General features: G+C 40.2%; 2 protein-coding genes across 10 annotated transcripts in view; one reads left to right on the forward strand and one right to left on the reverse strand.

Moving 5' to 3' along the window:
* Positions 1-27,999, reverse strand: part of MCF2L2 (MCF.2 cell line derived transforming sequence-like 2) — a 222,745-nt gene that overhangs the window by 88,548 nt on the left and 106,198 nt on the right. The gene's annotated exons all lie outside the window — the stretch shown is intronic.
* Positions 673-27,998, forward strand: B3GNT5 (UDP-GlcNAc:betaGal beta-1,3-N-acetylglucosaminyltransferase 5). Of its 2 annotated transcripts, none has more exons than XM_087965422.1 (2): positions 673-765; positions 24,726-27,998. In XM_087965422.1, exon 2 carries the CDS (start codon positions 25,022-25,024, stop codon positions 26,153-26,155), a length of 1,134 nt encoding a protein of 377 aa, XP_087821548.1. In that variant the 5' UTR covers positions 673-765; positions 24,726-25,021; the 3' UTR covers positions 26,156-27,998. The 2 variants fall into 2 exon arrangements, with proteins under 2 accessions (XP_087821548.1, XP_087821549.1); XM_087965423.1 differs by lacking the exon at positions 673-765 and adding an exon at positions 1,693-1,964.

A 27,999-nucleotide genomic window follows, 5' to 3' on the forward strand; every position in this document is an offset into this window, starting at 1 on the left:
AGCTTACCTAAATGTAGTTTACCATGGTATTCAGGTGAAAATACATGTGATTGCTAAGAGTCAGAAAATACCTGATGGCAGGTAATCAATTTTATTGCATGCAAACCCGGTTAACAGCAGAATAGCGGATTCACACAACCGCATGCAACTGCTCAGATTTATATTCTCTCACGGATCCGCGTGGGATTATCCAGTTTGAGGTCCAATTGCCTGGGAATCCAGGCATTGCCCATCATGCGAGTCAAGGCATTAAAGTGGAGCCATCGCACGCTTCATTTGCACGCAGCCAAACTCTGGTGTCCCCCCCCCCATCGATCGGGGTTTATAGATTCGCCAGGGGACCTGCCTGTCTTCCTCTAACATTCAAATCCATCCTTGCCGGGCTCTATGACACACGGGTCGAGACTCCTCCGCACCCGTCTTGCCGGTTGAGGGGCATTCCAGATGTGCCGGACTACAAACCCCATCATTCTTCTCCACCACTCACTCCACCCCACAGGCTGGAAAAGGCGGCGGGACGTAAGAGAGCCGGGGCTGGGATACAAACGAGGCGCTCTCCATAAAAGCCAATGAGCGCCTTCCGAAGTCGCCCAGCCAAAACTGAATGGAAAGCCTTTCCGGCAAAGCGGATCCTCCCTCCGCCGCTTTTTCTTGGGCGGCTCGGGCTTCCCCCGCTCGCCTGCTGCCTTGCAAGCCTTCGGGCCAACTGAACGTCCAGGACGAGGCTCGACTAGAAAGAAGATCCCCGGGAGATTCCGGACAGAGGTCAGCAGCTCGCGTTCACTTCTGGGGTTGGGCTGAGAGTCGGGGATGCCTTTGAATTCTCGGCGTTTTTGTAAGGGATGGGGAGGCAAAGCAGCACGTCGGAAGGCGAAGTCGTCCAACCCCGGCAAAGAAAAGAAAGCTTTAGCCAAGCTCTCTCTTCTCTTGCTCCAAGAAAAAGTCCCTTCCCCTGCCGGCTTCGGCTGCTTTGAGACACTAAAGTTTTAACCGCGTTGGTGAAGTCGATCTCTGGCTTTGCAACGCGCCGATCTATCGTGGTCCCCTAGACTTTCCCCCTTTCCAGTTTCTCTCCCTTTCTTTCTTTCTTTCTTTCTTTCTTTCTTTCTTTCTTTCTTTCTTTCTTTCTTTCTTTCTTTCTCCCTCCCCTTTTCTTTCTTTTCTTTCTCCCCAATTTTTGTCTCTTCTTCCCTTTTTCTTTTTCTTTCTTTCCCTCCCCTTCTTTTTCCTTCCGTCTCTCCCACCCTCCTTTCTTTTTCTTTTTTCTTTTCTTTCTCTCTCCCCTCTTTCTGTCTCTTCTTCCCTCTTTCTTTCTTTCTTTCTTTCTTTCTTTCTTTCTTTCTTTCTTTCTTTCTTTTTTCTTTCTCTCCCCTTTTTCCTTCCGTCTCTCCCACCCTCCTTTCTCTTTTCTTTCTTTCCTTTCTTCTTTTCTCTCCTTCTTTCTTTCCCTCCCTCCTCTCTCTCTCTTTCCCCCTTCCTTCTCTTTGGAAAAAAGCCGAGCCGGCTCTCTTCCAGTCCCCCGTCTGGAGGTAGAGAGGGTTTTCCCGGCCCCATAAACCGCTGCCGCCCTCGCCGAGGATTCCCTAGCGGGATCCCCTCCCGGCAGAACGAGCTACTCCAGCTTCGCTTCGGCATGTCTCAACCGGCGGCATTGCAACATCGCCTTTCCCCTTTGGAAGCCGGGCTCCCGCCTGCCCTTGAAGTGGATGGAGGCTGGTGTTGGGTGGAAGCCGCGGAGGGTTTCTCGCCCAATCCGGTCGCTTCTACCTGCCTCGGGTTGCTGTAGACCGACTCCCAAGAACTCACCTGCCTTCCCACCCGCGAAGGCTATAAGGCGAGCGGGAGACGCGGGAGAAGTCGCCCGCGGGAGGCGAACCCCCGTTCCCACCCACCCCCTTCCTCGATTTAAACCCGCGAACGCGCCTCCGGTGACTTGGAAACCGGTCCGCTTAAACACGGTTAAGGTTACTCAACGGTAAGTCTGAATGTGCGTCTCTACGAGGCCTTCGATTTCCCCACTTTATTTTTTGCGGCTCTCAACCCGCCTTGGGTTCGTTTCCGCTTCAGGTGCGCGTTTCTTTCTTCCAAGACTTACGAAACTTTCCTGCCTGCTTCCCTCCGTCCCCCGCCCCCGAATTTCCCCAATATACCTATCGTTGCGTGCGTTCTTCCCTCGCAAAACTGGTTTGTTCGTTTGGCTTTGTTGCACCCCACGCGGAAATAAATTCGGATTGGGTTTGTGTGTGTGTGTGTGTGTGCGCGCGCATGTATTTGGGAAGGCAATTCTGCTCAGAGGAAAAAGAGGAATTGAATGAAGGTGGAGGTTGCTTCCCTTTTTGTTACCAGGCGAGGCAGCTTTTTCAGAGTTTAGGGGATGTCAGAGTCTGGGTTCCCTTGTTTATTAGTAGAACAGAATAAGGGACCTTGGAAGTCTTCTAGTCCAGGAGTTGGCAACCTTTTGGACCTCAGGGGCCACCAAACTCATAATTTTAAATCCCGCGGACCAGAGACCCTGGGAAAATCCCCCCAAAAGTCTGCAGGGAAAATTCCCTACCCCCTTTTCCTAACGGGAGAGAGAGAGAGAGAGAGAGAGAGAGAGAGAGAGAGAGAGAGACTGACTGACTTTTGGCTTCATGCAAGGAAAGCAGCAGAAGCTTGTCTTTCTCTCCCCCAAACTCTGCCAGAAATGAGACTTGGTGAGATTTGTTGTGCTGGTGCAACCTCTTGGAGCAGGATTAGGGTCCCAAATATTGATTTCTGGCAGAGACTTTTGCTGTTTTCCTTGCATGCAGCCAAAAGCAGAAGAAAGTAACGGAAAGAAGTGGCCCCCTCCCACCGACCCCCGCCCCCGTGGCCAGGCAAGCCATGTGGGGTGAGTGGGGCAAGTTCCCCCTCTCCACCCTTTCCCCCCTCCCCTCACTACCTCATGTTGTTCGTAATGCAAGCCTTGTGGGTGGCACAGCCTTGTGTTCCCACGCAGCCTGGATTAATTGCTTTGGGAGTGACATTTCTCTGTGGACCACCAAAATTTTCTTGCGGACACCAGTGGTCCCTGGCCCACTGATTGGCAACCACTGCTCTAGTCCAAACCCCCTTTCACTTCCTCTCCAAAGTTTCAAATAGAAATAAACACAGGGGTATTCCTCAACTTACTACCACAATCGGGTCCAAAATTTCTCTTGTTAAGTGAGACATTCGTCAAGGGAGCTTTGCCCCATTTTACGAGCTTTCCTGCCGCAGCTGTTAAGTCAATCACTGCAGTTGGTAAATTAGTAATCCGGTTGTCAAATGAATCTGGCTTCCCCATTGACTCTGCTTGTCGGAAGATTGCAAAAGGTGACATCACCAGGGACTCTGCAGTGGTAGTAAGTATGAACCAATTACCTAGCATTTGAATTGTGATCACATGATCATGGAGATGAGGCAAAAGTTGGAACTGTCAGAAAACAATCATGTCACTTTTTTCAATGCTGTTGTAACTTTGAACGGTCACTAAATGAACTGTTGTAGGTCGAGGACTACCTGTACATAATCAGCCGTTCAGAGCTGTACAGACAGATTTGTAGCTCGGGACTGAATGGTTGGGGTCCTTGGGGGCTCTCTGAGTTTTGTGGTTTTCCTGTAGACGTTTCACAATCAAACTAGGTAACATCATCAGTGCAAGACTGTTTTAAAGCTGTCCTTGTTTTCGTATGGCCTTTCACGGTGGAAGAAATGGTAGTTGGATTAGTAGTTTCCTCTTCTAGTAAAAAGGGTTGGGTACTGTAGTTAATTTGTCCCTCTGTCCAGCTGGAATGTAGTTAGATCGAATCTAGTCTCTACTGGCCCCTCCAGGTGGGATTCCAAAGAGTTTTGAGATTTTTATGAATTATATGAGATTTAAAAACAAACAAACCCTTATCTTTCCCTTATCCTGAAAAATAATAGCTTGGATTTCTAAAGTTGAACTTCACATTGGAGAATACTGTAGAGGTAGCAGGCAGTCTGCAATGCAACACAGGTTGCCATTAACTTACGACTGGTCATTTAGCAACCATTTGAAGTTAGATGGAGTCCTCAAAAGGTACTTACAACTCAGTTTTGGGGGCCATCCCCCCTGCATGACCACATTTTGGGTGCTCACCAATCAACCCACATTTATGAGGATTTGCAGTGTCCTGTGGTTGCATGGCTGCAATTTACGTTTTTGCCAAAAAAAAAAAAAAGCATTTACTCCCCGTTTTGCTAAAAATGCTCCGTAGTGAAGAATGGGTTTACTTAATAGAATAACAGAACAGAATAACAGAATCAGAAGGGACCTTGGAGGTCTTCTAGTCCAACCCACTGCTCAGGCAGGAAACCCTATCCTATACCATTTCAGACAAATAGTTGTCCAATCTCTTCTTAAAAACTTCCAGTGTTGGAGCATTCACAACTTCTGGAGGCAAGTTGTTCCACTGGTTAATTGTTCTAACTCTCAGGAAATTTCTTCTTAGTTCTAGGTTGGTTCTCTTCTTGATTAGTTTCCATCCATTCCTTCTCGTCCTGCCTTTGGGGAATAGCTTGACTTTGGAGAATAGCTTCTTTGTGGCAACCCCTCAGATATTGGAAGACTGCTATCATGTCACCCCTACTCCTTCTTTTCATTAAACTGGACATACCCAATTCTAGCAACTGTTCTTTATGTGCTTTAGCCTCCAGTCCCCTAATCGTCTTTGTTGCTCTTCTCTGTACTTTTTCTAGAGTCTCAACATCTTTTTTTACATAGTGGCGACCCAAACTGAATGCAGTTTTCAAAGGGTGGCATGATCAAAGTGGTATTAACAATTGGAGTGTTTTTAATGATTGCTAAAAAAAAGTAAAATTCAGTTGGTCACATGACATTCCACTTTATGACCGCCACGACTGTATTCAGCAGGCTCCATCTTGGTCCTTGTAAGACAAAGACCACCTGTATTTTTCAGCTAGAAGTCTTGCCCAGTCATCAAGTTGTGTCTGACTCTCCACGACCACATGGACCACAGAATGCCAGGCCCCCTTGTCCTCTGTCTCCCATACTCTGCCCAAATTTAGATTCATTGCGTTGATGACACGATTGAACCATCTCATCCTCTGTCGTTTCCTTCTTTTGCCTTCCGTCTTTCTCCAACGTCAGGGTGTTAGAGTGCATTACAGCGGATATGTCACTGGAAAGCAAAATCACAAAACTGCGTCTCCCTTACTTTGGCCACGTCACACAGGGGTATTCATTGGAGAAAGCAATTGTGTTGGGGAAGAGTTTGCGGTAAATAGCTGTCAAAGAATATAATGGCCAGACACCATCAAAGCCGACACCAGCCAGAGCATAGAAAAGAGGTCCCCAAACTTTTCTATACCCTGCACCCCCTAGAATGCTTCTGACATATTCTTGCACCCCCTTAAAATAAATAATTATATACATATACACTTTAATTTTGAAACTTATAAACCAGAGGTGATATTCAGCAGGTTCTGACCAGTTGTTAGGTATAACATTGATACCAAATATGGTTTGGGTGAATAAATATATAAAACTTAGATATCATGGTTTAAGTGCTTATCATTTTAAGCACAATGCTGCAGGCAATTAGCCGATTAAGGGTGCGGTTAGAAGTTACAATATAAGGAAGCATTAGAAGCTGGAAAGCTTACTGCGACTAACTGTGTCTTACTGCGACTAACTGTGTCTTACTGTGACTGTAACTGTGCCTGTGACTGAGATGTTCCTGTCTGCTACTGTTTGCTGATTTACTGCGTAATTCTACTGTTCTACTGTTTGAACTTCTTGCTGAATATCCAGCGTTTGTTCCTCTGGAGAGAGGCACCGGAGGAGGAGAAGATATCTTTATCGGCTGATAAAGATATTGCAAGGACTCTTAACTTGGACTATACTAGTGAGTCTTACTGGATGGAAATACTGTGAATGACTTAATGGACTGAATGACAATGCTTTAAACTCTAATTGGATTAAATACTATTTAAACTACAAACAGTGTTTGTGTTCAGTGTGTGTATACTCTGGGGCCCTTCCTGGTTTGACTACTGCTGCAATACTCTGCTAGGGTTAATCCCCAACACTAACACCAGTTCTGGAGAACCGGTAGTGGAAATTTTGAGTAGTTCGGAGAACTAGCAAATACCACCTCTGACTGGCCCGCCCCCATCTAGTCCCTGCCTACCGAGTCCCAGCTGATTGGCTGGGTCTTCTTTGTCGTCCTGCACAGGAGTATGGAGCTGGAAAGGAGGTTAGTGGGGTGGGGAGGAAATGAGATTTTGCAGTAACCTTCCCCTAGGAGCAGGAAGGGAATGGGGATTTTTGCAGTATCCTTTCCCTGCCACATCCACCAAGCCACACCCACAGAACTGGTAGTAATTTATTTTTTTTAATCCCACCACTGTTCTAAACCCAAGTTTTCACACTCCCTGGAATATCGTCTCCAAGCACCCCCAGTTGGGAACCCCTGGCATAGAACAACTCAAAAGAAATAGCGCAAGATTGGGACTTCCAGTTTGAAGGGCTTTGGCGACAGACAGGAATCCGCGATCATGCTCGGTTTCTGCCTGGGCTCACCGCTGGAGCGCCTCGAGCCGGCTGGTTTTGGGGCTAAGCCACCCCATAGAGGTGGTGAAGAGGGGGGAGACTGCCAGCAGGGTCGAGGAGAGCCGCATCTCTCCTCCTCAGCTGGCCATTACTCCCTTTCCCGAAGGCGGTAGGAGCAGTGGTCAGAAATGGTCACCTCAAAGAAGAACTCAGCCGGAAAAGAACGTGCAGGAGGAAGATAAGAAGTGAAAGTTTTGGCTGACCGGGCTAAGTTGAAAAAGCAACAACTAAGGTACCCTGGAATTTAAATTTTACAAGAAATAACATCGCTTTCAAAGAAGAGTCGGAAGCAGCGAAAGAAAGTGAAAGGGGAAAGGTTTGGCTTTTTCCCCCCCTTCTCTCTCCTTCCTTATATTGACAACTAAGAGACCAAAATAAGAAATTGGAAAAATCCGCTTTGGCATCAATAGGCAATTAAGCTGAAAATATAACTAAATGCCAAAGGGACAATAAAGATTTCTGGACATTAAAACCTTTTTCTTCTATAAGCAGGAAGGGAGAGAAAAAGAATAAGGGCAGGATCTGGAAGAGGGAGGAGACTGCCTGGACTTTAAAAGAATCTAAAGTAAAATTTCAATAAGACTTCTAAAAGATACATTTTAACGGAAACTTTGCAACTAAATAGTAACCCCAGGAAGAGTAAGTGGGGAAAAAAAGAAAGAGCAAAAAGAAACAGCTTGCGTGTATTTGGATTACTTGGTGACTTTTGGATTTTTGGTTATTATATTTGATTGATTAAAATCAATCGGGTGGTTGTTTAAAAACTTCTACAATGGTATCACTTTTTGATGAATTGAAAATGGAACTTAAAAAGTGCAAAAAAGATGCACAAGAAGGGAAGGGTTCTTTTGGCTTCGTTTTTCAATTCTTAGAAATGGAGATATGGAACTATGAGAAACAACAAGAAGAGACTGCAAAACAAGAAGACTGGGACAAAGAAGAAGCCATCTTTAATGAACAAGTAACTTTAATGAACAAGTAACTTCTATGTGGGGAAGAAAAAGGAAAGGGGGGAAAGAGAATGGAGAATTTAAGACTTAAAAAAAACAACCAAAGAAAAGAAAAATAATTCAAAAAATAAGTATAATACTGGAAAGCACAGAAGAGGGGAATACAGAAGAGGGAAATAGAGGTAGAGAGACAAAGGGGTAAAAAGGGGAGAGAGAAGAAGAGAGGAAAGAAGGAAAGGAAAAGAAGTTACAAAGGTCCGGAGCAAGATATAAAGAAACAGGACCTATTTAGAGATAATGGGTGAAAATCTAACTGAAAAAGGGATTCTGTAAAGGTACATAAGATTGTATTGTTATATTTGTAATAGAAATAACTTTAGAAAATTGGAAACAACATATGATTAGAATGAGGGATAAAATAGTTAGTGTAATTTAGTGAAATGTTTGTGAATAAAGTAAATGAAATAAAATAAATGAGAAAATTGAATTAGGAAGGAACGGGAACATTTTAATTAGTCAATGTTTTATAAAATATAAGTGAAGGGGGGGAATTAACTATGGAAAGTTTATAATTGTTCCCATAGAAGTATGATATTTAATTGAAAAGTAACGTGAAAAATGTTAAGACTTTAATGAATATTAATATTAATGATAGAATTGAATTGGAATGGAATGTTGTTTTTATACATACATACATACATTATATATATATATATATATATATATATATATATATATATATATATATATATATATATATATATATATATATTAAGAATACTGTGTGTAGTTTAAGAATGTACCAAGCAGAATCCGAATGGAAGTTATGTATTATATTGAGTGTTATAACTTTAAGTGAAAGATATAAAGGCGTCATACTCCAATCAATAACTACAGGAGAAATTTTGTTTAATGAGAAAAGATAATAGACAATTGAAACAGGACAGAAAATATAAATATAATGATTTGAATTGAGATGAAATAAATAAAATAAAATTGAGAAAATTAAAAGAGGGAAGAACCCATGTAGAAAATGTAAAATAGTAAATAAGATATGGAATAGAATATAAAAATGAGCATGAACCTGAATTTGCGTCTGTACAAAGAAATGTAACCCGGGATTATGCTGCTTTCAAAAAAGATGTTTTATTTGTATTTCTTTTCTTTTTGTGAAAATTCAAATAAAATTTACAAAAAAAAAAAAAAAAAGTAGCGCAAGATTGGAAGACACGGATGGACCTGGCCCACGGAATCGTCAAGAGCCAGAAACCACTGGACGGATAACGCCAGCATCATGAGAATGAGTCTCCTGCTGTTCTCCAAGCCATGTGTCCTATTGGAGGAAGACCAGTTTCCAATGGGATCTTGCAGAAGATAAGGGACAGCTGCTTGAGAAAGCTAAGGGAAGCCCAGTTGCAGAGGAAAACGTCCCCTTTCAGGAAGGCCTGCTTGTAGAGGGAAAGGGACACTGGTTTGGAGATCAGCAAGTGGTAGTGGAGGTCACCTGGGCAACGAAGGGGCAATTGAAGATGCCACTGCTGAGTGGTGCTATGCAGATCGGCCTAGATGGGTGGGGAGATAGGTGGGAGAGCAATAGCAATAACACTTATACTTATACACTGCTTCACAGTGGTTTACAGCCCCTCTCTAAGCGGTTTACAGAGTCAGCCTATTGCCCCCAGCAATCTGGGTTATCCTCATTTTACCGACCTCGGAAAGCTGAGTCAACCTTGAGCCAGTCAGGATCGAACTGCTGGCAGTCAGCAGAGTTAGCCTGCAATGCTGCATTCTAACCACTGTGCCACCCCGGCTCTTGCACACCACCATGACTGTATGGAAAAGTGCACATTGATGTGCCTGAATTTTATCACATGATTGTGATGGCCATAACTTCTGGTAGAGATCACAAATTCCTTTGCTGAGGCCATTGTAATTTCAAAAGATCACTGAAAGAATGGCCATAAATTGAGGGATAGAGTAAAATGTTCTATTGCTAGTGCACCTACGTTCTGTAGATGGAACACAGGAAACGAAGAAACATTAAATGAGCTTCTTCAAAAAGTTCAAGATACAAGGAAGATATGTAAGTTCATATACCACATGTTAATAGGTAACCACAAACAGATTGATCAGTCTCACTTAGTCCTGTCTGATAAACAATGTTTGTTCTCTTAGCCAACTTCAGAACAGGGTGAAGGGACAAGATTGTAACCTCTTTACTTGAATGAATTTAAATCTGGGCCAGATGAATTGAATCCCATAGTATTAAAGTTACTAACGAGTAGTCTGAATTGAGGAATCCTGGAGGAGAGATAAAGTGACAAATAATTGGAGAACATCAGTGGTGGGATTCAGCCAGTTCTGACCGGCTCAGGTGAACCGGTAGCGATATTTCTGGCTGGTTGGGGTACGTCCAGTGGAAAGGCTCGCCTGGGGCTTTGGTGGCATCTGCCCTGCTGCTTGTCTGGGCTCGGCCCTTTCCTCCCCAGGCTGCCTCCTTCAAGAGCCCAAGAATTGGTCCCGAAGACAGGATCCCCTCGATGCCCCTGCAGGATTTCAGCCTCCTGATCCCTACAAAGCGAAAGAGCCAGTTTCGTTTGCGGGCGCACTTGCCGCCCCATTCTCCCAACAGGTTCTGTGGACAGCAAGGCTTGCTACAAGCTAACATAGAGCAAGAATGAAAATGATTCCCCAAAGAGCTAAAGGGCTACACTTTGCTAGAGTTATTCTTTGCTTCCAATCTGTTGAGGAAAAGGATTTGGACTCCATTGTCTACATTTCCCTTTCCAGCCCCATGGTTCTCTAGTGAAAATTATAGCCCAAGAACCTATAGATCTGTTAAAATGTTCCCATTCTCACTTTCCATATTGGGAATCCCTGGGTAGCTTGCAATAATCTCATCAAATAATTCACCAAGCAAATGTTGGTGCTTTCTTAGTTACACCAAGGCAAACAATGTGCCCACAATGACTTTATAAAACAAAACTTCATTTCATTGGTCATCTCATCACGTTTCGGAATCCCAAAGGTGCTTTTTCAAGAAGCAACTGGTTTTTCTTCGAAAACTCTTCTTGGATCAGAAGAAAAACATATTCGACGAAAAACCAGAAAGTCCAGTTGCCTCTTGAAAAAACATCTTTGGGACAACCATGACCTGGATGACTGAGAATCTCCATAGAGATCAAGCTCCAGAATCCTTGCTTTGCTGCAGAGTAAAGAGCAACAACAGAGAAGGCAGGCAGGGAGTTGGTAGGGTTTATTCATTTAGCAAAGCCTTACGGGAAGGTTGAAGAGGACTTGATTGAAAATAACTATTTTATTTTTTATTTTATTTTGTCAATCGTTTACAAGATAATAGGTACAAGTATAAACAGAGTTATGAATACATGAAATGGATACGAATAAGAAAAAAAATATAGGACAGGCACGGTAGACACATTGGTGTGCTTATGCATGCCCCCTACAGACCTCTTAGGAAAGGGGTGAGGTCAATAGTAGACAGTCTAAGGTTAAAGTTTTGGGGGTTTGGGGAAGAAACCACAGAGTCAGGAAGAGTATTCCAGACATTGACCACTCTGTTGCTGAAGTCGTATTTCTTGCAATCAAGTTTGGTGCGGTTTACCTTGAGTTTGTATCTATTGTGTGATCTTGTATTGTGATTGAAGCTGAAGTATTCATTGACAGGTAGGACATTGCAATATATAATTTTATGTACTATACTTAGATTGAACCGAAGGCGGCATAGTTCTAGGTTGTCTAGGTCTAAAATTTCAAGTCTGGTGGCATAACGTATTCTGTTACAAGTAGAGGAGTGGAGAACTCTTCTTGTGAAATATTTCTGGACTTTCTCAATTGTATTAATATCAGATATGCAATGCGGGTTCCAGACTGATGAGCTGTATTCAAGTATTGGTCTAGCAAATGTTTTGCATGCTCTAGTTAGTAAAGTGATATTACCGGAGAAAAAGCTATGCAGGATTAGGTTTACAACTCTTAATGCCTTTTTGGCTATGTAGTTACAGTGGGCTCTAGCACTTAGATCATTTGAGATGAGTACTCCAAGGTCCTTGACAAAGTTTGGGTCATCAACAAGGTCTTGACTATTCAGTTTGTATTTTATTTTCTGATTTTTTTTTGCCAATATGTACGACAGAGCATTTATTTGTTGAGATTTGAGGTTGCCATTTGTTTGACCATTCTGACACATAGTCGAGGTCTTTTTGAAGGGTAGCAGTATTGTCGGTGGTGTTGAATAGCTTTACATCATCAGCAAAAAGAACGCAGTTGCTCTTAATATGATCACAGAGGTCATTTATGTAGAGTATGAAGAGAGTTGGTCCTGTAACTCTGCCTTGGGGGACACCACTGTTGACAGGTACAGGATTTGATAGGACACTCCCCATTTTGATCATTTGTTGCCTGTTTGACAGGAATGCTTCTATCCAGTTATGCAATTGTCCAGAGATTCCATAAGATTTTAATTTTAGGAGTAATTTGTCATGTACCACTGAATCGAAGGCTTTACAGAAGTCTATGTAAATTGCGTCAATTGCTTTGCCCTGATCAAGTTGTGTAGTCCATATGTTTTTGCAGTGTAAGAGTTGCAGATTACAGGATAGTTTTTTCTGAAACCAAATTGTTTGTTAGAGAGTAGGTTGTTTGTCTCTAAGTGGAGGATGATAATTGATTCCATGACTTTACAGGTGACGCAGCATAAGGAGATTGGTCTGTAATTTTCAACTATGCTGTGGTCTCCCTTTTTGAAGATGGGGATGACCGTGGCTAGTGACCATAGGTTTGGCAAGGAGCTGGTCCTGAAAGATTTTTCAAAGATTATGTTTAGAGGTTCGGCTATGGCAGTGGATAGCTTTTTTAAGAAGTAGGCACATATTCCGTCCGGTCCAATAGATAGAGATGGTTTTAGATTGCATAGTGTTTTTTCAACATTGTCTTCTGTAAAAATTGTCTTCGATGTGTATTAGATCATTATTGTTGTCTGTGGTTCAACTAGGAAATATTGGGCATGATCCATTGCTGTTTTCAAATACTGAGCCAAAGAATGTGTTAAAGAGGTTGGCTTTAATAGTGTTGTTGTTGCAGTCTTTACCATTAGGTCCTTTCAGGGGTGGGATGGACCTTGAGTCTTTTAGTTTGTTGTTTACAAAATTGTAGAAAGCGTGGGTGGAATTGGTGCATAGAAGGTTTTCCTCTTGTTTAATGTGATAATTGGTGCATTCAGTCTTTATCTGGTGGCATAAATTTTTGTATCAGCTTTTAAAGTTGGCAAAGTGATCAGATTTGTTTTTCCACCAAAGGGATTTCTTTTTGGATTGAAGTTTCCTTATTGTTTTGAGTAATCTGTTTTTTGTTTTTTGTTTGGAATTTGTTATTGGTACATATAGTTTGATGACTCTTTTGACTTCAAGTAAAAATATGTTGTAATGGTCTTCAACAGTATTGCATCCAGTGAATAGAAGTTGCCAATCAAGGGATGAGAGATCGTTGTCTATAAAATCATAGTTGCCTTTTTTGAAGTTATAATTGGGGATCACATCGTTGTGTTGATTTTTTGTGTGGATGTATGTTGAGACAAAAGTCCATCATGCTGTGGTCGCTGTTGGAAAAGGGTACTTTAATTTGTATTCCATAAATTGAATTCACACTGTTGCCGAGATGAGATCAAGGCAGTTGTTAAGTCTAGTGTTGTTGGTTACTAGTTGTTCCAGTTCCAGATTTGTTACAGCATTGTAGGAGGTTGCATGTATGGGTTCAGTTGTACATTTGTTTAGGATCTAGTTAATACGAGGTAGAATGAAGTCACCAAGAAAGATAAAAATGTGTGGGCAGGATGTTGCCCATGTTAGTGAATTTAACTTGTTTACATGTTCGATGTCATAATCAGGGGGTCTGTAATATCGTAAGAATCAAAATGTGATATTTAAGCACAGTTCACAGAAGGTGGTCTCCGGAAGAGCAAGCTCCTGGGTAATTTGGATGTTTTTTAGATGTAGGGACTTTTTATAGAAGATAGCAACACCACCTCCTCTACGGATTTCACGATCTGATTGGTAAACATGATAGTCTCTTACTGTGGTAATGGAGTCAGGGAGGGATGCGCTGAGCCATGTTTCACAAACAAATATGATGTCAAATTTAGCCATATTTAGTAAGAGGAGAAATTCAGGTATTTTATTTACAAGGCTTCTTGCATTGAGTAACTTGCATTTAAGGGCAGTTGTACTTGGAATTGAGGTAGTTAGGGGCGTGCGTGCCTAGTTTTGGGTGATGGTGGATTGGATGAAGTAGGGTTGGATGCTGAGTTGTGGGTTGTGTGACTTACCTTTTATACAATCAGCTCTGTAGTCAATGTATAGATCCTTCTCTCCATTGTCTAGATGTTTTTTTAATTTTGTGCAGAGTTCACTGGAGCGGATTCTTTGCAATATGAATAAGTCTGGTCATGAGCAAAGTTTGTTGTGGGTGGTATTGGTTTTAGCAATGGCATTTATTGTATGAATGAATATCCGTTTGTTGACTCATTTTTGCAAACAACTCTACAAAACCTTGGGGCCACCGAGCCATCATTGTATTTGAACTCAGGGTCATCTCTGGTTATTTCAATGATATCTTCAGGAGAGATGTTTGTTGTATTGGAGTTGCTTATGATATTGCGAACTTTGGTGATATCATCAGATTCGTTGGTGTCTTCAAGACCAAATAAGATGGCATTTGGACGTTTCTGATCACGTTCCATGAAGTCTCTGATGAGTAAGGGGATATCATTTGTGGTATTATTTGATGGGATAGTGATTATTTGTGGCTGTGGTTTGGTGGTTATTTTTGGTTGTAGTTGTGATTGTAGTTGAGGTAGTAGTTGTGGTAGTAGTTGTGGTAGTGGTTGTTGAGTTGGGATTTGATTTTGAGCTGATAGGTAGAACTAGAACTCAAGTTCTGCTTAGTCCTTCTGCTTTTGTGACTTCCACCAAATACTGAGTCAAAACATTTGCAAGTAGACAGGAAAAGGATCATGCATAAGTTTATGCCAAAGGAACAGATAATTTAGCTTGACACAAATGTCTTTACCACATGACCCTCCTCAGAAATAACCAAAAGTAGACAGATCAAGCTTCTTCCAGTCTGTATCAACTCTTTCCTAAATCCCATTTTTGGAGTAATTTGTAGATTTGTGCAATTGACTCGTTGATTGTGACAGCTTGCAAATTTAATAACATATAAGCTCTCCTAGATTGTTTGCAAGACACTAAAATTGATTTTTTAAAGAGTACATTTTCTCACAAAATATTCATCTCTCCAATATGTTCCATCCAAATGTAAGCTGATAAGCATGGGAGGAAAATACTGCAAGGTCTGAATTATTAGACCTTTAAAAATTACTAGCAGCACCTTGAATTGTATATGAAAACCAACTCGAAGCCCGTCAGGCATTTCAGCAAATGGGAGGCTGTATGTGGCCTCACTTAATAACTGGAATTCTTTCTACCGTGTTTCTCATATAATAAGGCTGGGTCTTATTTTTTTTTGAGCCCTGAAAAAATGGCTAGGCCGTCTTTTCAGGGGTGACTTAATTCCCCCCCCCCCCTTGCATCTTCGGGTGGGCGGCGACGGCTTCAATGTTGACCTCGGCGTTGGTGGGCACTTTGTATCAGGGTCAACACAGGCAGCACCATATCCGGGTGTGCAACAAAAGTACTTCCTAACGGGAAGCCCCTCCACCATTCCCCCCCATTTCGCATGTTTTAATATAGGCCTTAATTTGGGGGGGAGGGGCTTAATTTCATTTCATGCCTATAAAACATGCTGGGACTTCCTATTGGGAGAGGCCGTATTGTTGGAGAAACAGGGTATGCAAATGTAGTTTTACTCAGTATGTGCTCGGCGAATGAGGATAAGCTATTTGCCAGCTGTCTAAAAGAAATGGAGTCATTATTTGATGAAATTATTTCCTCGTACCTGAGATTCAAATGAGGCATTATAGATTTCGTGGTGATGACAGTTGCAGTACAATTAGAGGTGTTTTAGGTATGTTGAGAAGGGAGGGCCAGGCACAGTGAGTGATGTTGAGTTGGACATGCCTACCCAGTCACATGACTACCAAGCCACACCCACCAGTCACATGACCACCAAGCCACGCCCACAGAACCGTAAGTTAAAAAAATTGAATCCCACTACTGGAGAACATACATAGTTCCTGTCTTCAAAACAGGGAGCTAAAGAGAATACAGCGAACTACAAGTTAGTCTTTACCTAGTAAGAGTCTGGAGCAGATTAAAAAGACATTGATATGTAAACATCTTGAAAAATAAGTGATAATTATCAGTGTGGTTGTGTCAAGAACTAGTCTTGCTAATTTAACTTTGTTTTACTTTTTAAAAAATTTTGGTTACTTTCTTAGTCAATTGTGGGAATGTAATGGACATAATATATCTTGTTTTCTATGAAATGGTTGACAAAATACACTATATTCTGATTAGTTAAGACAGGCCTAGATGAGATGACAATTTGTAGATACAGAGCTTGAAAATCAAAGGTTTCTAATAAAACAGAAATGAAGTCTATTACAGGTTCATAGTTTCGCACCTTGTATTCTTTACCATTTGTATTGATGACTTGAATAAAGAACAGAAGTATTATAAAGATTAGAGCTGACACCATTTTGTGCAAGCCTTTCATTTAAAAATAATAGTAGTCTCTTCTAAGAAAGCTTTGTTTAGCAGATGCTCCAGGAATTTGGACTGGAATATTAAATTACAAGCAGAAGCTAAAACCAGAAGAAGAAAAAAGACCTATTTATGAATGTATTAGAATATATCAGCTAACAGCATACTAACAGTAGCTTTCTTAGTGTATTGTTCTGATAATTAATTACTTTGCTAGTCTTAATAAGCCAGAAGTCTATAGAGGTCCTCATTCAGCAACTGCCTCATTTAGTGACTGTCAGCAGTTATGATGATGATGACAAAATAACCTTGCGACCAATCCTTGCATTTACAACTTTTGCAGGTCAGCAATGGAAAGGAAAGCTGAAGTAAAATCATAAGCAGTCAGTTTCATTTAGCTATCCCTTCATTTACTGACCAAGTTACTATACACAGTTGTGATTGCTAAATAGCACTTAGCAATAGCACTTAGACTTATATAGTGGTTCACAGTGCTTTACAGCCCTTTCTAAGCAGTTTACAGAGTCAGCATATTGCCCCAACAATCTGGGTCCTCATTTACCGACCTCAGAAGGATGAAAGACTGAGTCAACCTTGAGCTGTTTGTATACAGTGGCTTGCTCAGTGAAGTATGGGTGGGACTGTTGTTTTCTTCTTGGAAGTTCCTTGAACAGACTGTTGTTTACTGCTCGATTATTGATCTAGTATTAAACCTGGTGTTAACTCCTGCTTATCTGGGTGTTGACTGCTGGTGAAAAGGTATTTTGGTCTGTATTTGTTTTCTTGGGTTTTTTTCTCTACCATTCAAGCTGTCCTTCTGTTAAACCGGGGTTCAATTTTCCTCTTGCAACCATACCCAGGGAGGTTTGCTATGGATCTTAACCTTCTTGATGATACTAGCATCCGTGGTCCCAGGAACATGAAGATGGTTTTATAGTTTTTTAGTCTTGCCCTGAGCTATGGGCGGCACAGTAATTATAATGCAATACTGCAGGTTATTCCTACTGACTGCTGTCTGCTTGCAGTTGAGCAGTTTGATTCTCACCGGCTCAGGGTTGACTCAGCCTTCCATCCTTCCAAGGGTGATAAAATGAAGACCCAGCTTATTGGAGGCAATATGCTGACTATAAACTGCTTAGAGAAGGTTGTAAAGCACTGTGAAGCGGTATATAAGTCTAAGTGCTATTGCGATTGCCCTCCCTGGCTGTTACTTTCTTTTCCTCCACAGGCAACTCTCCGTTTTCCTTTTTCTTCTGCTTGTTAATTGTGCTGTACACAATGATACAAAATATTTGCATATAGAGGGGCAGTCCTTGGTGGTCTCCAAGCTTGGATGTTTTCTTGCAGACGTTTCATTACTCAAATTAGGTAACATCATCAGTGCTGAAGGTTCCAAGTAATACATCCCATTCAATAAGAACTCTGAGGCAGACATATTCCTCAAAGAACATTTTATTGGGACATATCAAATTGGCATTTTCTTGGTGGAAAACCAGCTCGAAGTTCCCGTCGGTTTTACACCCAATTAAAAGTAAAATGTTGTCACTTCCCCCCAGAGTCACTAATCACATGGTCCAATCAGCATGTAGTCCAGTTGCTAGGTGACCTCAATCTTCACCTTTTGAACACCTGCACCAACGTCCTTGATTCCCAGGGGAAATAATTTTATTTTGGCTACAACACCCCAGCTATCTCTACACACACACCCCTCCCTGGCCCCTTCACTCCAGCCTTTGTCAGTGAGAAAACTATCTAGAGCAGGGGTGTCCAACCTTGGCAACTTTAAGACTATGCTGTGCTGGCTGGAGAATTCTGGGAGTTGAAGTCCACAAGTCTTAAAGTTGCCAAGGTTGGACACCCCTGACCTAGAGAAAAGCTTCAAAAAGAAAATGGCCACAATTTGGCCAACTTCAGGGTTGACACTGATAGGGAGTGGGTTTGCTCTCAATGTATATTTCAGTGGCTTGCCTGTCAGTGTTGGTGGGAGTAGTTCTAAGTTGGGCTTACTGTTAGCCTGATTGGCACCCCCCCCCCCCCCCCCCCCCCCCCCCCCCCCATTCCCCCCCCCCCCCCCCCCCCCCCCCCCCCCCTTGATTGGGATAATATATTTACTATCTTGATCATTAGTCTGATATTAATCTTGGTGTTAATAGATAACCTTTATTGTCATTTTTTTTTATTGTGGGCACACCGGCACACATTAAAAATGATATTCTTGTTGCCTGCTTGCAATACATATACATATACCAGTGGTGGGATTCAAATTTTTTTTACTACCGGTTCTGTGGGCGTGGCTTGGTGGATGAGCCTGGCAGGGGAAGGTTACTGCAAAATCCCATTCCCTCCCCACCCCCTAACCTGCTTTCCAACTCCATTTTCCTGTGTAGAGCAACAAAAGGCCCAGCCGATCAGCTGGGACTCGGGAGGCAGAGAATAGATGGGGTCAGGGCCAACCAGAGGTGGTATTTGCCGGTTCTCCTAACTACTCAAAATTTCTGCTATTGGTCCTCCAGAACTGGTTAGAACCTGCTGAATACCACCTCTGACATATACATATACATAACATACACACACACAAACACACAAACACACACACACACATATCACTATCCATCTTGAATACATATTGGAAAGAGGAAGCTTTGAGAGTTCACAAGGTTGGTGCTATATGGAACAAAACTGTGACTGAATCTGGATGTTCTGCTTTGGATAACACAAAGCGTCCTCCCAGAAGGTAACAATGAAAACAGGTTGTGAAAAGGATGTGTAGTGTCCCAGACAATACTGTGTACCCTGGGTCAAGCATCGCTTATATGCTATCTCTGGTCATCTGGGTGTTGATTGCCGATGGAAGTTGTTTAGCTCTTTTTGTTCCCCTTTTGGCTTGTTGATTGTCTCTTTTGAATGGTAGTAAATGTTGTTTATGTCTATGTGCTTGTTGATGATCAATTTGCCAGAGTGCCAGGCTTCCAGGAATTCCTACCAACACTGACAGGGCAAGCCACTAGAATATAAATGAGAACAAACCCCACCTCCTACCAGCACCAATGATGTTACCTAGTTTGGGTAATGAAACATCTGCAAGAAAACAAGAAGCTCAAAAAGCACCAAAGATGCATCATTTCAACTCTGAGCTACAAATACTTTCCTCTATTGATACTTGAATATTTTTCTCCATTCAAGCAGGCTGAGTATCTGATTATTAGATTGAAGATACCTGTGGTAGCAATTAAAGTAAATTGTCTGCTTGAGAATTCATTAAAATCCAATAATGTCTTTTAATTTCTAAGGGTAGCAATAATTATGCCCAGGCTGTATTCATTAATTTTATTATTTACAAGAGTATGTTAAGTCATACATGCAGAGTTTGGATTATGGAATAAAAAATAGTTGAAACCATTTACCTGAGTCAATTTCAACTTTTTCATGGCAATTGGGAAAAATATTTTGGCTGTGCATACATGCTAAGGGACTGAAAGCTGATGTGCTTAATTTGCGTCTAATTCACTCAAGTACTTGCAAAAGTTGTGTGCTGTCACTGGATTTTTACCTGCAGGATCCAAGCATATTGCTGCTAATGATACAAATATGTAAATATAATTTAAATTAATTATTTCTTCCCTGGCACTTCAGAAACAGCAGCATAACATTTTGGATTCCTAATTTGTGTAGGAAGTGAGTGGGTAAATGAAAAATGGCATATGATTGATTTGTTGATAGTTTATTTCCTGCATTGTTACCTAGACAAGACATTGTTTGGATACGACAGAAAATATTCAGTCACTGAAAATATTGGTAGAGATAGAAGTTCTCAAATGTTTCTAATCTTTTGGTGGTTAATTAAATTGCTAGTTTAATAAATGGATTTATTTTATGGTCTTATTCTCTAATACCATTTTACCTGTCAACAACAGAAGAAATCTCTAGTATTTTCCTTGCTGAGTTGTTTCATTCATTTGATGTGTAATTTTTGCAGCCAAAATAATAGACCATGACTTGTGCTGTAAAATGTGCTGATTTCAGTTGTGCCAAACTGCTTGTACAGCTCATTTTATGTTGCACATGACAGGCTCCAAACCTGGGATGTGTTGGTCTATGCTAGAAATAGCAATTTGGACAATCTATTGAAATAAAATGACTTGCCCTTCAGTTTATATTTAACGGTTCTTTATTTTCACATGAAAACCTCAAGATTCCCTTTATTCTCCTGAATGGTGTTTAGCTGCAGTTTTTTTTAAAAAAAAAAGCCTCCTTTGCTTTTTATTTTAAATCTGAATTTTGTGTTTTATGACATTATAAATTATTTATATTTATGTCATAATTTTCATGGTCACAACACAAGCTTATGCTAAGGCAATTTTCTGTTTTGCTAGAAGCATTTGACAGAACGGCAATAATACACACACACACACACACACACACACACACACACACTATGTATATAGCATAAAAACTCTTTTCAACGTCAAGCCTTCAATTGGCTTTGTGAAACTGAATGTGGTCAGGCCTTGTGCAGCCTGAAAAAAAAATGGAGATTTTCTGCATCAGTTCCATCCTCCAGAGCAGGGGTCTCCTTGGCAACTCTAAGCAAAGCTGGCTGGGGAATTCTGGGAGTTAAAGTCCTCCAGGCTTAAAGTTGCCACGGTTGGAGACCCCTGCTCCAGAGTGATTTGTTTTCTTATTCCTATCCTCATTTAGCTTGTAATACTCAAAACTTCTTTGTTTGGGACATAGGAGGAATAACTACAATACTATTCTGTTTTGTTTGGTGTGTTTTTTTTTGACATATTTAAAAATGTTTTGTGTTGTTTCATATAGATATTAAAGGTAAATGACCATCCCTCACCTTGCATGCAATGGGCTGCTGACTGCTGTAAATGAGGGCATATATTCAGATTGGATTTGTCATTTTTGTGAACTTATTGAGTCCTTCATGAGGACCTGGGATGGGTAGGCAGACTGTGGATGTCTGACAGTGTTATTGGTATCATTGCAGAATGTAAGCTGTTCCAAATAAAGCTGCCTTTTGCAATTGACCAATGGTTAATTTGTTAATGCCTATGGTATTCAAGTGATGCTCCAGAAATTTTGGGATTGCATCCGAAGAGCCTATTACTTACTACTACTACTACTACTACTACTACTACTACTACTACTACTACTACTATTATTGGTTCTTCATGCAGCCCAGACATTTAGACTGGATTTGGAATTTTTGTTCACCTATCAAGTTTATTATTATTGTTATTATTGTTATTATTATCCCAAGATAATATCCCCTAACAAGGTTTGCATGAAGAATAGCTTTTTGGTGATTCAGAACTGGCTAAACTTGCAGAAAAAAAATAAAAGAAAGTACATGTAAAGACTTAGCAGATGCATCCATGCAATTTAAACTGGGTTAACTGTTAAACTTCATTTGTTTCCTAACTTACCATATTGTGAAAACCAAGCTTGATTGGTTATTTATGGTTTAGCATATTGTGTGAAGTCAAAAAAATGTGTGACTTCAGAAGTTGAGTGAATGGACTCTGGAATGGGACGTTGTGTGAAGTATATTTCCCTTTCCAGTGATTTCACAGCTTCTCAAGCTAAATTTTTTAATGTTACATTCAGTTTTTATGTTTTAAACATGTTAATTGTACACCATCCAAGGTGTGAGGGAGATGGGCAGTTTCTAAATGTGATAAATAAAATAAAATAAATGGAAAATATTAATTAATTGAAGCTGAGGAAGGAAAGTGAGTTTCTAATTAGGTCAAACTAATAACTCTGCAAATGATGGTCAGGTATTCGGCAGAAGAAAAGGCTGAGCCTCACTTTGGACTAGCAGCCAAGTTGGAACAAAACCAAAACAAAGGACACCCACAGCTGGAAATCAAAGTTTGCTCTGTGCAAAACTCACAAGGTGGCAGAAATAAAATGTCTCATTGGGAGCCCCTGAAATCTCTTTTATAGGGGTGGCTTTTCCATGAATTTTGCTGTCTTATAAAAAGAAAGTAGGGATGGCCAAGATGCAAGACTCGAGGGGGGAGAAATGCCTTCTTCCTATCAACCGCTCCCAATCTGATGCCCTTTAGATGTATGGGACTTCATTGCCCATAATCCTTAGTAGAGAAAGTTATGCTAGGCGAAACTGCTTCACCATCTTCTCACTTCTTGAAACAACAGGAGGCCTGGAGTGAGGCCTCATTGATTGCAGGTGATGCTTTTGGTCAATGGGGGCGGCTCCTGCTTAGGCCTGGAGGCTCTGCAAGGATGGGAGACCATCAGGAGATCCTGGGGCAAGAATCAAAGACTTGTTATCTTGGGAACGATGTATGTGGCCTTTTAGTCCCCCAAACATGGCTGGGCCTATGTAATAGCAATCACCTCCACTATAAATGCTGGAAAAAAAAAGGCAGCAGACAGACATTTCCATATTCCTGCTGAGGAAACTGACACGAGGCCCTAATTTCCTCTTTAGCATGCCCCTGAAGGTGAAACCAACTTTTAGGAGAGACCCTGAAACCAAAGATGGCCAAAACAGGCCACAAAAGAGGGCTTGGTGACCAAGAAATGGTGTGATTTTTTTCCCCCTAAAGGAAAGAGAATCAAGATGGCTGCGGGAGTAGTTGTTTGATTTTAAACAGGGAAATCCAATGAAAAATTATCTTGGAAACCCATTCTTGGGTGACAATTACATATGCAACATTGTGCCGTGTCCAAAATTAGGGTTTTCTCCAATAGAGGGTTCATGTTGTTTTGATACGATCTAACACTTCCAGACTTGAGTGAACAAAGTGGCCAAAACAGGACAAGATGGCGACCACAACAGGCAAATCAAAGCTCTGCCCACTTCAGCACATTAAAAAAGGGGCAGAATTTTTATTGCCATTGGGGCCGCCATTTTGATTGTTGTTGTTTTTTTTAACCACAGCCTGCAGACAACCCATTTTCCAGTATTTACTGAATGTGTGCACATGTATGTAATTTAAAAAGCGTTTTTCAGCCTAAAGTTCATTTGGGTTTTCTTGAGAAAAGGTAGGTAGAGAAATGTTATAACATTGTCAGCCTGGTCAAACCCGCCTGTTTGTCTATATGAATATTTATTGATTTATTTGGTTGGTTGGTTGAGTGTGCAGCCATCCTTATCACCTAAGTGACTCTGAGAAAATAAAAAGAATTAAAAGGCACAGCAAAATATAGTGATAGCTAGCTCGCTATAAGTCATAAATAATAGGTGGCTAGGTTAGATTAGGTGGATAGATTATAGGTAGATAGTAGTTAAGTAGGTAGATACTGTAGATAGCCAGATAGAGGAAGGAAGGAAGAAGGAAGGAAGGAAGGAAGGAAAAGGAAGGAAGGAAGGAAGGAAGGAAGGGAAGGAAGGAAGGAAGGAAGGAAGGAAGGAAGGAAAGGAAGGAAGGAAGGAAGGGGAAGGAAGAAGGAAGGAAGGAAGGAAGGAAGGAAGGAAGGAAGAGGAAGGAAGGAAGGAAGGAAGGAAGGAAGGAAGGAAGGAAGGAAGGAAGGAAGGAAGGAAGGAAGGAAGGAAGGATTAAAAAGCTTTTTGGTGTTTTTTTTTAAACCCCACACTTCACTCCTTGTCCTTAATTTTTCTACTACTGTATTTTGCAAAGAGTATAAGAAAGTAATTGTATGATTGATTTCTTTACAAAATGCAAAACTGAAGAGAAAGGAGAACAGCTTATTTTCTAAGACAATCTGTCACCTCCCTTTTCTGCTTTCCCTAAGCCAGGACTGGTCTGTGAATGGCTCTGAAGGCAGGAATTAACATTAGGAGAGAAAAAGCCATCAGAGGGCCAGGCTTGGGAAAGTGAATGCCTTTTAATACATTTGGTTAGCCAGAAAAAGTGCTACCAGGTTCCTCCTGAGTTTTGACTTATATAGACCACGAGTGGGCAACTGTGACAATTTTACAATCTTTGTTGACTTCAACTCCCAGAATTGGATGTCTCAAAAGTGCTTTTTCAAAAGGCAACTGGACTTTCTTTGTTTTCCCTTGAAGACGTTTGCTTCTAATCCAAGAAGTTTCTTGAATGAGAAGCAAAACGTCTTCAAGGAAAAACAAAGTCCAGTTTCCTTTTGAAAAAGCACCTTTGAGACAACCATGACCAGGATGACTGAGAATCTCCATAGACACTCCCAGAATTTGAGTTAGAGAGCTAATGATCAACCCTCAGAATGCTAACAACCAGATAACTGCAAAGAATATAAATCCTTCCATTCCCCACCAGTCAGTTAGAACTAAAGAAGCTTCTTGGATGAGAAGAGAAATGTTTTCAAAGAAAAAAAAAAAGTCCAGTTGCCTTTTAGAAAAAGCATCTTTGGGACTACCACAAGCAGAATGATTGAGAATCTCCATAGATACCTGTTGGGTGGGGCAGGACTAATTATCAGGCTGCTTGAGTCTGTGAAGTAATTATCCCTTTCTGTTACTGGTATCTTATAGAAATGATGAACCATAAAGATGAATTATGTTTTTCTTGTGTTTTGCAGATGACGGTGCTGTAACTATTCAGTCTTGATATTACATCAGGTGAAGAGGCAACAAGAGAATCTTTGTATGTTGTCAAAGTCCTCCTACATTCACCAAATTTATTTGGAAACAAGATGAATTTTAGAAGTAAATATATGGGATTTCATTGAGGTGACTGACTCTCCAGTAACTCAGATGCCACAGATGCATCTAAAATGAACACTTTTCCTGAAAGAGAAATGTTGAAGTCTCACACCAGAACTTATTTAAAAATCCAAATCTTTAATTGGAATCATATATAAAGAAGTGAACCAGAATGTATGTTATTAATTTTAGAAGAATTAGAAAAGATCAGTTTGTTTACATTTTTGCCACTTGTTTTGTTCTGTGCTTCTTTGTTTTTTTTGTAGAAATTGATTGCCCTACCTTTGTGTACTTTATAAAATCTTACTCATACAGATACCTCATAAATAACTATGCTTTTGTGAATGACAATCTAAGTACTAGCAGATATAACAGCGTAGCAAGGCATCGATATCTGATCAATCATGAAGAGAAATGTCAAGGGCAAGATGTTCTCCTCTTGATCTTTGTAAAGACATCACCTGAAAATTACCACAGGAGAGATGCAATTCGACAAACATGGGGTAATGAAGACTACGTTCATCACTATCTGAATGCCAACATAAAAGTCTTATTTGTTTTAGGACAATCACATTTTTCACTGGGAAGTGAAATGCAAATGAGGCTGGAAAGGGAAGACAAGAGGCATGGTGATCTGATTCAACAAGACTTTTTGGACACTTTTTACAATCTTACCCACAAATTACTGTTACAGTTCAGCTGGGCAAATAAGTTCTGCCCGCATGCCAAGTTTGTCATGTCAGCCGATGATGACATATTAATCCACATGCCAAATCTTATTGCATACCTCCAAAATCTAGCACAAATTGGGGCTCAGGATGTTTGGGTTGGGCACGTCCATTATGCATCACCTCCCGTGAGGGATAAAAAAAGCAAATATTATGTTTCCTATAAAATGTACCCATGGTCTGCCTATCCTGACTACACAGCTGGAGCTGCATATGTTCTATCCAGAGATGCAGTCGCTAAAGTATACCGAGCCTCACAGACTCTTAATTCAAGTTTTTACATAGATGATGTTTTCATGGGATTTTGTGCCAACAAAGTGGGAATTGTACCACACAATCACCCCTTCTTTTCTGGGGGAGTGAAGGCTCCAGATCATCCTTGCATTTATGACAAAATGATTACTTCTCATGGACATTTAGAAGATCTTCAGTATTTTTGGCAACAGATTACAGATCTAAAAATGAAAAACATTTCTTCTGGAATTTGGGGTGGTATATATTGTAGAATAGTTAATATTATGCTGCTTTGCAGATTATATAATCACGATACGTATCGTTGTTCAGCTGCATTTTCCTAATACTTGAATATCAGAATAGATTTACTGAGCCACAAATGAAGGAGTAAGTCACTTGCTTTCTCCATAACAAATTAGAATGAACATAAGAAAAATTCAATCAAAACTTGCCTGCAGATTGCACAGTTCTCCAAAGGTACATTATAATTATAAAAACAATTTTCCTATTATAGTAAAGTTTCCCACCAGATAATTTTAAGAACTGGATAGATTTTAAAGTTAACATTTATTCTTCTCAATCTGGAATTATGAAATTACCAAATAGAAATTGAATTGTTAATTAGTTGAAAAACATACATTTTCTGACATGTTAATATTTGCAGTTCACATGGAGAAAGATAAAGTACTTGCTGTGATAATTTAATAAACAAAGAGCACTTTCTCCACATACAAACAATACTATCACTTCTAAACACATTATTACATTTTGATCTAATGTTTTTACAACTGAATAGCTTTATGTGTTTTATTATGTGATCACTCAAGATGAATTAAAAAAACACCTAATCCTATGCAAGTGGTGTTATCGTTGACATTAAATACTTCTATTGAATTCTGCAAAGCTGTTGTTTTACATTTCATAGTTCTAAATTGCACACTAAAACATAAATAGTATAAAATTGATGGCCCTGTCTCATTGCTCCAATCTATAAGGTCCCGCTTGATTTATTCAGTTGGTGTTCACTGCATATGTGTTATCTCCCAAATTATTCCCATTAAGCAAGATATATTTTTAAGAGATTAATACTGAAGGTACTACACTCTAGGAACACAAATATGAGCCTTGCAGAACACTCTTTTAAAATATTAAGTATTTAATTCCATTTTTTTCCTTTCAAAAATTATGAAACTGACATATACATGATTAGCATAAATATATTTAAAAAGAAATAAACTGTTTACATCCAATCTGTGCCGGTTTCATAAAGTAGTTTTCTCTTAATCAGAATTTCAGTGATTTTACCATTTATAATCTTTCAACTGAAATCTTCTCCCATTCTGCATTTCTTAGTATGAGTTAAATAACCACATCTTCCATTTCCAGAATGGGATGAAACAGGGTTGTGTTGTCTGCATGCCTCTAGGCATTCATTTCTGTCAAAATGTTTGCTTTACTGGTTTCTCTCCTCCCTATTTACTGAGTTTTGATGTTGAAATTAAGACAAATTTAATATCAATTTTAATGGGGGTGAGAATTCTATGTTTCTGTAACCAATTTAAAAATAATAGAAAGCTAATAACTACTAATAGACCATAGACACAAAATGCTTGAATATCCTCATCTTACCCTCAAGCAAACATTTGATTTGTCTGTTGTGTCAGATTAAATTAAATTCTTATAATTTTGGCAGAATTACAAAGCATAAACTCACGTGTGCTAACTATGAAAAAGCTGTGCATGTTTTTTGTTTTATAGCAGGTTTGTTAAGTTGAAAAAATATTGGCTAGTTGTTAAAGAATGGAGTTGTATATTGTTTAGCACAGATGTTTAATTATTTAAATACTTTATGAAAGCACCCTTTTTTCCCTTAAGACTCTTAATCTTGGGGATCTGAACATTATCTTTAAAATTTTTAAGAGGAAATTCTTAGGTTTACTAGTGTTCAAGATGCAGGGCTGTAATATTATTTTTTTCTTGACTTCACAAGTACTTGCATCAGCCTGAATTGTCACTCAAGGTGTGTATTGTTACATGACTGTTATACTAAGTTTTTACCTGTTTGGTTTGCAGCTATTTGAGTTAAAAAAAAAATCTAAGGGAAGCAATTATTTATTCATGACACTTTGTCCTGAACAGTGTTTCATAAATATTTATTTTCAATAAACATGTTGTGTATTTTGTAAAT

The sequence above is a fragment of the Notechis scutatus genome, chromosome 4, assembly GCF_049901735.1.
Source record: "Notechis scutatus isolate UNSWTSFEM ecotype Mainland chromosome 4, rNotScu1.2, whole genome shotgun sequence".
Lineage (NCBI taxonomy): Eukaryota > Metazoa > Chordata > Lepidosauria > Squamata > Elapidae > Notechis > Notechis scutatus.